Source organism: Perna viridis, chromosome 3 (genome assembly GCF_037379345.1).
Source record: "Perna viridis isolate PV_CMFRI_1.1 ecotype Kerala chromosome 3, ASM3737934v1, whole genome shotgun sequence".
In the NCBI taxonomy this organism is placed as follows: domain Eukaryota; kingdom Metazoa; phylum Mollusca; class Bivalvia; order Mytilida; family Mytilidae; genus Perna; species Perna viridis.
Window position 1 is genome coordinate 13,740,378 of NC_142447.1, and position 13,293 is coordinate 13,753,670.

Consider the following 13,293-nt stretch of genomic DNA (forward strand, 5'->3'; position numbering starts at 1 on the left):
AATAAAGAATTAAGATCAAAATGTTAGAGCCTTAGTGAGCATGCTCACATACCCATTGCACCTTAGTATTGGGCACCAAGACCATGAAAAATATTTCACTGAAGTCCCCTCCCAATTTTATATCAGTGACATTCCAATATTTCTGCCACATTCTTTGAAATTCATGAACACATGAAGGCTTGGGAGCACTTAAACAATATCCTATAGATGAAAATGAATAATAAAGAGTCAGCCAATTCTTTCAAACTTGTCTTGGGCTTTTGGTAAGGTCATCCTTTTGTACAAAATCTCAAGAAAACAAATAAAGAAATATAGTTAAGAGATTCTGCATGGACTACAATATATAGCAAATGAAAATAAGTGAGATTTTTTTAAGTTCAAAGACCAACAACTCTTAAAAAGATTGGTCAGTATCTTGTTTGGAACTTAATTGTCTGAGCTATTGGTAGTTACAATCTTAAGTATAAATTAAGGCATTAGAGAGACGGATGGATGGACAATCTGCATTTCTAAGTCCCTGCACATAGATACAGCAGGGACAAAAATGTAGTCCATCACCATAGATCTTAGCACAATATAAACTAACAATTCATTTAAGATTGAAGAAAATCTGATAAAAATTAAGGCTGCATTATCCTAGTGATGATGGACTGAAAGACAGAAATACAGACAGACAAATGGACAGAGACACTGAAATGACATACTAAAGAAAAAAAATCATACCCTCCACAACTTCCTACATGTACCTAGGGTATTATAAATGTACATGAAGGCAGAGTAAGTTTCGCATAGATTAATTTAATCATTTAACCACTCACGGCTCTCTGAGGTTAAGGACATTTTTAATAGTTAACTATCTCATTGTCATTGACCAATGACCACCCAAAGAGATGTCTTTAGGATTATTTTTTTAGGAGATAGGCCCTTTTTAAAAAGAATGATAATGACACAGCTTTAAAGTTTAAAAGGGCAACTTTGTATTAAACTTGTTTATTACTTATAACACTAGTAATTTTTGCTGTTTTCCAATTCAAAAAATTAGGATGGAAAAACAGTACCCACTACACTGATTTATCGTCTTATGAAACACTTAATCATACTTTTTAACCCTTCAATATTAGAGGGAGACTCCCACAAAATCAACGAAATGTAAAAATTTGTGGGAGTATTTAGGTTACTTTTACTTTCTGTTTGAAATACTACATTAAATTTTCACATAAAATTCTCCCACATAAGACAGTGTCACTGGGGGGGGGAATCCCCACATGAACTGTTCCAAATGGTTAAAATGTAAATCTGAATTGTTATATTCAACATAAAATCTGTGAAAAATCAAAAACATGGTCCTAAACATTAGCCAATGTTTTCTATTGAGTTATCTCCCTTGCAGATGAATCAATTTTAACCCACTCTTTGGCAGATACATTCATTATCTGTATGTGAACCAATATAAACAAATCTTTTCAATTCATTTATCAGACAAAATATTCATGTATCAAATGTCTATTTTCTCACTGGTATTGTTTATTTACAAATGTATGAAAGGCACGTTATATATGTAAATATGACACAAGAAGAGTTCATATCAGGTTCAATTATAAATAATACTCAGCTATATATATATAAACATGAACAAAAACAAATTGTTTTATACTGTGCAACATATGGCCTGTTATATATCTCTAATACCTGTAAGTTAAAATAAATTCTAGCATGCTTTGGAATAAGTAAGTATAGTCTCATTTTCAATATGTCTTTTTTAAACTGACTTCAATTCTTAAAAAAAAAAACTGAAATTTATAAGGAGGAATTTAAAAAATTCTTTATCCTACATGATTCAATCCCCCCAAAAACTATACAAAGGAATAAGACACTGTATGTTTACGTAAGTACAATATACAATGTATACATTTTTAACAATACAACCATTTTTAACAACATGTACATGTGAAAATCCTTTGAAACCAAAAACAAATCTAAATTCAACCTGTCAATGTTCAGCTAAGATATTCCATTCCTTTCACATAAATACATGAAAAAAATGTAAAATAAAGTATCATGTGTGGTTGTGTAAGAGATGCAGCTAAATTGTAAAATTGAAGAAAAATGATTCAAGGGAGTAGCTCACTATGATGTTATGCATTTTAAAGACCTATATGAGGGGGTGGCAAAACAGACTGTAATATCATTACCCTTTTAAATAAATCACTCTTTGGAAAAAAAAATGTATGTTCAAAGTCAGTTAGATTATACATCATACATCCATTATGAAATTTAACCCAAAATGAGATCAATAACTATATTTGCCACCTGCCCTTTATAATGGTTACCAGTATATGTATAAAAAAGTACACCTGAACTACATGTATTCTAATGCTTGTATACAAGCTTCATAAATCATTATCTCATTAACTTATTTCCTTTAATTCCAAGGTCAAACTCCTAGTTTTTAGAATGTAAACGTGATTTAGAAATAAACAAACACATTCTTGTACTTGTATTCCAATATAAAAAAGAGATTTATAAGGAAGCCAAACTTGAGATTTATCAGATATTTGGAAAAATTTCAATGTTTTTTTTAAGGGTTGTTAGAGCATTACATCATATGTTTTGTTGTAACTACTGCATTGTTGATTTATTTCCAATCTGTAGTAGCTCTTCTATACCAAAAATGTTCTCAAGCATTTACTATCAGAGGGATTTTCTGATTTTCATCAGCTGAATGTGGACAAAATTGAGAGCAAATGACTTCAGATCATAAATTTTAAAATGAAAAAGTCTATATCTAAATCTTAATAAATTAATTTGAGATAAATACTGTTATCTAATTGGTTAAAATAATTTTGTTATATTTCAATGGATAAAAAAAATATTGACACGCCCCTATTCAGTTAAATTCAGAGCTACTTTTCTCATGTTTAAAGACAAAGATATGTTTCAATATTAATTTATAAGAATTGGCTATGATAAAAATTTTGTCTATTGAAAAATAACACTTCGCACAATAAACAATATGCACATGGAAAATTTATGTTATTTTTCAATAGACAAAATTTTTATCATAGCCAATTCTTAATAACCCTTAAGCCATCATGGCAACAATATATATGTACAAATGGGACAGGAGTCCCAGAGTACAATAATAGAAATCTTATAACTCTTAAGCCACCGTGCCAACTATATACAAAATGTAGAGGGATCCAACGGCACAATAATTCTTCACATTCTACGGGAACTGCATTTTCTTTTTAAAATAGCTTCAAGAGTTGAATGAATTGTGTCAGTGAACACTCCTATCACTTTTTTTAGAACACAGTCTACTTAAACATGTATCTAGACCTATAAGGTTTGTTCATAAATATGTGCCAGTTCCCATCATTAGAGTGGAAAATGTAAGTTCCACACAAGCAGTACTATACAAATAACAAACCTGATGATGATCTACAGGCGATAAGTATATAAATTCTACCACAGCATAACCTGTAAGTTCTTTCTTGACAAAAGTTGTCCCATAATCTTCTGATCTGTCAAAATAAATGAATTTACAGTACTGTAAATTTTAGAAACCAAAGTGGGAGTATAACAATTTTAATGCAGGGGGTGGGAACAACATTGTGTGCATTTCAAAAGCCATTTTTAGAATTTTTTTATTGATATTCTGAGTTCTAAAATTTAAGTGGCAGTTTTCAGGTTTTTTTACTTTTTGTTTTTTGTTTTTATTTTCAAATGTTTAGATGGTCTGCTTTGAAAGCATTGATCCAACCTAAACCTGAGCTACAAAAAAAATTCTAAAACCTATACCTACAAAATGTACATTGGTTTAAAATTATGTTGGTAAAATCAGTATCACACCATCAGGTAACGATTTCATGTCTGGGTCAGTGTCACCATCATATATTTGTCAGGACTTAAGTATATTTAAGATGAATATAAACAGTCAGCACAGAGTGTCTTGTGCTAATGATAAAGTAAATACTGCTGAAAAAAATGACAAGTCCAACATGCTAAAAACAGGAAAAAATAACTCAATTTTTTCTATAAACTATAATAATATTGCTTTAATACTTTTTGAGTTGCAGATTACATGAATGTAAGGTACATGTACCATCCAAAATATCAAGTGAATGAAATGGCTAGGTACAGCATACTAAAAATGTAGAAAAAAATAAATCAAATTTTTCCAAAATACATGTAGAATGTGCACATCATTAAAATGTATTTAATCACTGTGCATAGTTTGAATAATACTCTTTACCATTATTTCAGTTGTAGATTATTGGTACACAAACTAGGTACTGTCCTTAAACATGACAGACAGATGAAAAGAGTAGAGCGGTCACTAGATCTGGTTTCACCATTGGTGACAAAGGTAAAAAATGGTGAAAATGCAGAGAAAATGAAAATTTTGAATAAGAGACTTTTGTAATACATAAAGTTCTTTCTGTTTTCAACCAGCTGTCATATAGAAGCTTAAAATACCACAACAAAATATTATTTCACTTTGAATTGGTATTAACACATTTACATATATTTAAGTTACTCTGTTACATGTAGGTCAGACACATGTCCATTACAAATAAAACTGTTTCTGTAACTTGTTCATTAATAATATGAATCAAAATCTGTTTAATCCAAAACTACATGTACATGTATCTGTATATTAATGTCAAGTACTTTTAATGCCTATAAATTCAATTGATGAAAAATCTAAATGGGTCTTGGAAATCTGAAATCTGTACATTTAAGAACTTACAACGATTAATCTAGAGGGAAAAATGAGATAAAAACTTCACCTTGTTCATGCTCACTTCTCCAATTTGAAGCTTTTGTAATAGATTACAAAGAAAAAAATGTCAATTTTGTTCATTTTCATTTCAACTTCTCTTTGTCACTGATGTCTAGATAAGGCCCTGAACTTGGAGAGGTTTTGTCTCCGATCTAATTAGTAACATACATGTAGGAGACCTTAAAGAACATTAATTTTGTGACAGACAGGACAAAAAAAAGTTGTATGTCAATCTCCCCTTGATAGGGAGACACATTATTGTGAAAACACATCTTAAAATTTACTTATAAAACCAGTCTTGTAATGGACTAAATTTTGGAGAGATTAATATTACCTTGAACAGTGTTAATAGGTATATACTTATAAACACAGCACAGGCTATACAGAGCCTAATACTATGATTGAATGAAGTATGTCATCCATTTGTCAAAGCAAAAAGACCAAAGCCAAAGTACTTTTATTTTCTTGTACTTAGGCCAAAACAAAAAACAGTCTTATTTCCTGCTACCAACAAGAAAAAAGAAGGTATGGAGGTAAGGAAATGATTGAATGAAGTGTGTCACCAATTTGTCAAAGCAGAAAGGCTAATGTCAAAGTACTTAATTCTCTTGTAAAGATATACAACAAAGAAATTTGGTAGGGCCAAATGAAAAAAATTATGTGTGTTTTTAGTTTCCCTACCTACCCTATTTTTTTGTACCAACCCAAGCATTTATATTGTCATTTTGGCCTGAACACAAATAATCTTGAAATTCTGGCCCCATTAACTCAAGGTAAAAAAAATTTGCAAAAAAAAAAAGAATCCCTATCTACCCACCCTATTTTTTTTAACCCATGAAACCAGAAACACACACATAATTTTTGTTTCATGTAAAAACAGTTAGTAGTGGTAATTTATTTAGAAGGATCAAAGTAGCACTTTCTTTCATTGAATGCATACCTTTATGGAGGAAAGTTTAAAAAAACTGCAAGATACATGTACACAAAAATGCCTTTTAACCACATGGTAATATTAAGTAAAATAAAGTGGAAGATGAAAAAGGAGACTATTAAAGATACAGTGGTATAGGTACAATGGAATATAATGTACATAACAAAAAACATACATGTATAAAGAAAAAGCAGAAATATAATGGCACACTTTGTTCATGTTCAGTATTCTGAAGTATAAAAATTAAGTATAATTTATACATTGTACATGTATAAAGAAAAACCAGAAATATAATGGCACACTTTGTTCACCTTTTCTGAAGTACAATGTATAAAAATTAAGTTCTTAACCAGATCATTCATTTTTATTTTTCAAGGCCTATCAATCTCTCTGGCGTGAAATATGTAGGTAAATGATCTAAATTGTTGTTGCTGATAATTAAAACAGAGATAAAATGTCACCTGAACTTAGATTTATGAAAAAGTAGACAAGTATTCATAGGTATTCCAACTAAATGTTGACACTGTTCATGTACTGGTCAAAGAGTGCATGTAGTTCTCGCCACCCAATTTTAGCCCTCTCCTAAGAAAGAAGTTCTTGCTTCAGAAGTACATGCTAAAAACTGAAAATTTCATCAAGAATTAGGTGCAGACATATCCAATTTGATTAAAACCTAATCAACTCTGAAGTACCATTCTGTGTAAGAATCAGGCAATGAGTGGCACATCATTTTTCTCAATTAGGTCTTCTTTATCTCAAACATATTCAATACATCTGGAAAACAATTGAAAAGCAATTTAAATTTATCCTGAAACATCTGTTAGATATTTTTTTACTGTTTATATAGGAATAATGTGCAGGAAAATTTTCTTGAAGTATTTCCGTAGTACATTTCAACTAAATTTGACCTTTCAATATCTTAAAAAGGCAAATTTTACTAACACTTTGATGGTTATTTCTGGTGGTTATCAGGTATAATTTATTGGTTAATGCAATAAAATTTCTGCGTTTTTTCCCTTCATGTGCCACACCTTATATACATTTTGCCCGATTCTTAGACAGAGAAGTACTTAAAACAAATCATTCAATGATCTAATTCTAATGAATACCAATTTGTCAGATGAATGTGTCACACACAGACTAGTATTTTAATAATACTGATCTAACTAAGTATCAGGAGTTCAGAATGATTTTCAAACATTAATCCAAAATATGGGAGGAGCTAATAGCTGACATCTTGTACTGTAAAGCATTTATTAAGTAATGTGTTTAAATATTTGAATTTGTGTTTGATAAAAAGTCAACAATTTCAATATCTGTTCAAGAGGGTACAGTGATGAACATAAAATTATATTATTTTCTTTTTAGCTCTTTAGCAGTTACTCATTTTAATCTTACATACATGGCTATGCACATTGTAAGTATTTAATTTGTGTGTCGGATTTGTATTTGTTATCAAAATAAGCTACTCAGAATAGGTGACTAATCCAACTATTACCAACAGCTCTGCAAAAATGCATGTACATTTCAGCATGCACATACATGTACATGTACATTTTTGTAGATCCAATCACTCACTACAACCTTGCTAATGTAACTCAATGTCTCTCTCTATAGATATAACAAGGATTAAACTTGCCTAATTCCGTACACCTATCCTATTAGAAGATACAGGTACACTTACCCTTTACAAAGGTTCTCATTAACAATTGTTTAATTCTTGCTTAGAGCTAACAATAGAGATACACTTACACCATACAAAACACAACTGCATAATTCTTGCCTACACACACCTACACTTTAGAGAGGAACAAGTACATGTGCACTTGTCCCATACAAAAACACAATTGCCTAATTCTTACCTACACCTACACTATAGAGGGGAACATGTACAAAATGTACATATAAAATTGTCAAATACAAATCACAACTGCCTAATCCTTACTAAAATAATCTAAATATCTATAAAGGGCAAATAGAGGTTGAAAAGGAAACACAATTGACGAGTCATGTCTATGTATTGACATAGTAAAACACCTGTCCAAAACATAAAACAAGGATGTTTCCGAAAGGAAAAGGTGTGAGAAACCCAAAATAGAATATTTGGCAGTATATATGTCCCAGACTGACCCAGAATGATGTTTAATTCATTGAACTATTTCATATAAGCTATCATTCGGTGTGCATGTAACAGAACATGTATACTGTACATGACAAGATACATGTAAGGATATGTTGTACATTTGTACAAGTGGTACATACTGCACCCATTAGATTTGATTTTTTACTAAGTAATTTGGTTAACCATATCTAAGAATTTTAGTGACATTATTCATTAAAATATGACATTTCTCAACTGTTCTACAAGAATATTCCATGCACTACAGTTCTAGGGAATTTCATTAAAAATACATGTACTTACACATATACATGAATGTACTGTAGTTGTACTTTCATACTTACATGTACTGTACATTATTTTCAAGTGGGTGGATTCAACTATACAAATGTACTGGGTAAAGAGTACATGTATTTTCACTAAACCAATAATTAGGCAGTTCGCAAGTGATACCAACAACATTGCTGTTAAATTATATTAGATTCTTGAATAGATGTTTGATTAAGCGCATTCAGCAGTAATTAAATAGTACCATCATGAAAATAATCAATTCTACGAGTGGACTGGAAAAAAAGGGAAATCAATGAGCTTGGTAATAAAACAATGCAACTTAAAGCATATACATGTACATGTATATGTCATGTAAATTTTTATTCAATAAAATAATATAAAACAAACATTGAAATCATCCCTCAGTACCACATGTACTTTAGAAACATTAGATTTATAATAACTGTATTCTGAGTTTAGGGCAAATGTAGGGATTAAGTCTGTACAAGAGCCAAATGTAAGGATTAAGTCTGTACATGAGGCAAATGTAAGGATTAAGTCTGTACATGAGGCAAATGTAAGGATTAAGTCTGTACAAGAGGCAAATGTAAGGATTAAGTCTGTACATGAGGCAAATGTAAGGATTAAGTCTGTACATGAGGCAAATGTAAGGATTAAGTCTATGCATGAGGCAAATGTAAGGATTAAGTCTGTACATGAGGCAAATGTAAGGATTAAGTCTATGCATGAGGCAAATGTAAGGATTAAGTCTGTACATGAGGCAAATGTAAGGATTAAGTCTGTACATGAGGCAAATGTAAGGATTACGTCTATGCATGAGGCAAATGTAGAGATAAAGTATGTACATGAGGCAAATGTAGGGATTAAGTCTGTGCAATGAGGCCAGGATATGGTCCTTGTTTTCATGGCAAATCTGTTCTCATCGTCATTACAAAATTTAGTGACTTGAACTTTGGGTATTGCATAAAGTTACATTGGTCACTGTGTATGTGTATTTTGTTTAAATCATGATTGTACTGTCAACCATGCCTAACACGAGGTCCTTTAATTTGGAAATAAAGTCATCATCTTCTCCTTTTCTTCTATATGTACATGTACATATTTACCCTAAACAGCTAATCAAAATTAGTCCTATAAATTGTTCCACTCAGTCACTGCATGTAGGATCTAACATCACTCCATTTTACTCTCTGTTCTGATGACCTTTCTGATCAGCCAATCAGAATTCATCTATCATGATTTTGAAAGCATTATTCAAAGGGAAAAACCCAAGGATTCTGAAAAGGTCATCTGAACAGACCACATAATTACTCCTAGTTTGTCATTCAGTTGTTGCATTTTTGAAATTTATACACATTTGTAGTGGTTCATGTACATGTATATGAAATTGGCACTTTGCAAGAGTTATCATTCTTTACTTTGAAAATTAAAAAAGGAAACATATGTCTAGTTCTCTCCAAAACAGATAGGACTATTTATGTTAGTTAAGATAAAATATGGCATATATATAGAACATCATTTCAGTTTTAGGTTTTCTAAACCTTGTTTCACCTCTACTATTGGCAGTGTCTTAATTTTACAGTTACACATAGATGAGTACTTAATGATATTACCAGTAAACACTTTAACCCTACAACAAATCTAACAAAATATCTGTCATTTAAGTACAAATGAGATAAATAATCCCAACAGATTGGAAAAATCCTTCAGATCTCTGACATAAAAGAATTTAACTCAATTACTAGGTTAAAAACTTCATTTCATTGTGTAACTGATACTTTCTTCAACTATAGGTAATGATGCATTTAAGTGCAGTAATTGAATTTTATTAGGGATTACTGTACTTTTAAAGACCAGAGATAAATAAATTGTTTTAAGGAAAAATATGCTTAGTATAAACCAACATTTGGCTTCACCAAAACACAAACATGTAGTAAAAGACCAGCTAATAAAAAATAAATGAATAAATACCTTACCTCCAGAGTGTACTATCAATAACATAACCATGTTCAAATTGCTGAGTTAATACAAATAATACCTACAAAAAAAGAGTAAAAACACACATGTATTCATTTGTACATATATACATATTGTATTGAGGTAGACACATTAATCTGATATACATGTACATGTAAATGTTTATAACAAACCTGAAAATCAATTTACTTTAAGAAATCTGCATATGTTCATGTCATATACATGTATGTATCACACTGCAAGGGTTCGAAGGAACCAGGGTCCAAATAGCAACCATAAGAACACTATCCAAGGACATTGATTAGACAAAGACCATGACATTTAGTGGTGATCTGAAGTAAGAGACCCTTACCAAGTTTACCCAAAACCAAAAAAAAAACTCAATATCTGCAGAAATGGAGAAAGCACTTTTTTCAGTTGTGCCTTTTTGCTCCTGAATACATTGTGGTTCTTGGCTGTGCAATACACAGAAGATATTTCACAAATTTAGGCAAATACATGTAACTGTCTGATTCATATTAACAGTCTTGCTTAGATGCTGTACAATGTAGTTGAGATACATGTACTCTCAATTCTTATTGTTTACAATGTACTGCTTCTTACCTTGAAATGCAATTGTTAACATTTACAAAATGTACTTGTATAGTTTGTACAATGTAAATTTGAAAATCAACAAACACTGATATTTTACACTCAAGTCAATTGCGATATTGCATGACAGTCTTCAGGTATAAAAACATATGCATAAAATGCATTCATATCCAATAAATTATATTATCTTTATGTATAATTCACAAGAAATCTTTAAAGTATTACAACAGCTGTGGAGTTGTGGGGTGACGCCTGTCTTCCATAATTATCCTATAATATAATATCCGTAAAAAATCAAAATCCTAATTTGGTATATGTGCATGCATATGTATTTGAATAAATAAACATGTATACACATTTATACATGTATATAAAATTTCATAGGTAGTAAATATAAATGTTCAAAGCACATGTAAGGTTACATATAATATTCCTTACTGAAATCATAAATAACAAATGTAACCTGCTTAAGTGTCTCCATCAATAACAAATCATCAAGTAGAAATGTACATTGAGCAACTACAATTATTATTGAACAGATTGTTCATCAATACACAACTCAAAGTACATGTACATCTTTATGTAAAAAAAAATGCCCCCCCCCCCACTATTTGTGTTTCTTTTTTACCCTAATCCAGAAATAAACAGTAAATTTAAATTGTCTTCAGCTTTTTCTTGCCTTCAATTGTTCACATTTAGCATTCCCGTGTTTTTTGGTATTTTTGGTTTTTTTTTTGTTTTTTTTTTGGGGGGGGGGGGCAGCATGTAAAATTTTATAAGTACATGTATGTACAGTTTTTCAAATCTGCATCCATGTCACAAGGCCTACCACAGGTATATGGTCCAGTTGACACTATCAAATCACAGGATCTGATCAGGCCAAACAAATAAAAATATGTCTGTTTCTTTCTACCCTACCTACCCTAGATTTTTGTGTCTACCAAAACATTTAATGGCCATTTTGGCTCAGACACTGTTAAAGTCTAGATTATTTCCCCATTAACTCAATGTAAAATGAAAAAAAAAATACCTACTTACTGTGTACAATAACATGTACCTACCCTTTTTCTTGCTGTTAGCACGAAAAAGATTTTTTTTTTTTTTGCCTCGCCTAGCATATTTTACTCCAGTAGAATATAACATGCATAGGGAAGTAAGCAAAATATAGAAGACTACACAGGAGGTGTAGGATTTTCAGCAAACAAAATTTACATGTACATATACATACAATATTTAATGGCTGAAAGTATTATTGTTTTTTATACTGTTTAGATAAATTTGAAATGTAGTTCAAAAGCTAGGATCATAATAATTTTGAAGGTAAGAATAATAAAATTTAACCCAAATATTTCTACAAGCAAAAATGAAAAATCTGTTGCAAGTCCTCTTTGGATTTTTTACTTACAAACATGTACATGTAGTTTGGATTTATTTCATTAATTACATTTGTGTTGTTTGGATTTTAAAAATAAGACAGGTGGATGTCTTCATAGCATAAAACCTCCAGCAATCTTGAGTTGGAAGGCAGTCCAAGTACATGTACTGTGTCATTGCATCATAGCACCCTTATGCCCCACGTTGCATCATCACTTTGCATAATTGAGGACATTATTTAGACCATGCCATGGATTAACAATTAAATTTAAATCCCAGACAGGTACACTAATATATAAATTATCTTTTTGGAAAATTTCCATAATTTTAAATCAATTTAATATGCATTCGTGTACGGATCTGCTAAGGTGTGTTTACATCGGAAAAATACCAAAACACAAACCCCAAAACACGTGTTTTATTTATTTATTTTACTGAAAAATAACGCATACAAATACTTACTTTTCCATTTTTTCCTGACCAGTGCACGACTGCCCGTGAATGATGCTTGTCTGGAATCTCAAAAACAGTTGAAGATAACAGAGAAGAATTTTTGGCATTAGAAATATTGGTGGGATCGGAGCCAAACTTTTCATCTCCAACGTTTCGCTTTTTCCTTGCTAATTCCCAGTCAATTTTATTATCTTTTATGTCAATAATAACCGTATGATCAGCTGTATCCGACTTTCTACTAAAAATCTTTCCTTGACAGTTGTGGCCACAGAAATTTAACAAAACATGCAGAGCAGCAAAATACACGAGTATGTTTTGGTCGGCCATTCTTTTCTGTTGTAGTAATCCGCGACTAAGCCGTCTGTTTAATCTGATTGGATATCGTTACGTATGCAAATAATGTAAATAACACGTGATTGATATTGCATCATAGACTAACTTCATTCATAAACGTCAATCGGAACTACTCGGCCAATTCTGCTACACTGCAAAATAACAAGAAAGTCAGAGTAATTCCGATTGTCAGAAACGATGAGTGCTTTCGGCGACGTCCGCGTACAAACAACAATTTAGAAGTACGTCACAATATTGACGTCACGTGGACTTAACTATACATGCGGATCAATAACTAGGAGTTTCGATATAATTAAAGTCCCGATTTTGATTGCCAGATAAGAAATAAATAAAAATTACGATGATTTTGTTTGTTTATTTATTACCTTGCTATCAATGAAAAAGCGTTGTATAGTTCGGAATTTGCACAAATATGCA

At 31.2% G+C, this 13,293-nt stretch overlaps 1 protein-coding gene and 1 long non-coding RNA gene across 2 annotated transcripts in view; one reads left to right on the forward strand and one right to left on the reverse strand.

Annotated features, from left to right (window-relative positions):
• The window catches only part of LOC148621088 (VPS10 domain-containing receptor SorCS3-like), a 51,358-nt gene extending 38,327 nt beyond the window's left edge, over positions 1–13,031 (reverse strand). Inside the window, exons 1-3 of the mRNA XM_088575128.1 lie at positions 12,532–13,031; positions 10,104–10,165; positions 3,431–3,524 (exon numbers count right to left, since the gene is read on the reverse strand). Coding sequence (XP_088431254.1) covers positions 3,431–3,524; positions 10,104–10,165; positions 12,532–12,849 — 474 coding nt within the window. The 5' untranslated portion in view covers positions 12,850–13,031. The remainder of the gene's footprint in view (positions 1–3,430; positions 3,525–10,103; positions 10,166–12,531) is intronic.
• LOC148621089 (uncharacterized) lies at positions 1,646–12,577 on the forward strand. The gene is made up of 6 exons (XR_015921084.1): positions 1,646–1,691; positions 4,267–4,369; positions 5,262–5,319; positions 7,086–7,134; positions 11,968–12,015; positions 12,554–12,577. It is a non-coding gene; the product is annotated as an uncharacterized LOC148621089 (long non-coding RNA).
• Positions 13,032–13,293: the final 262 nt, after the last annotated feature.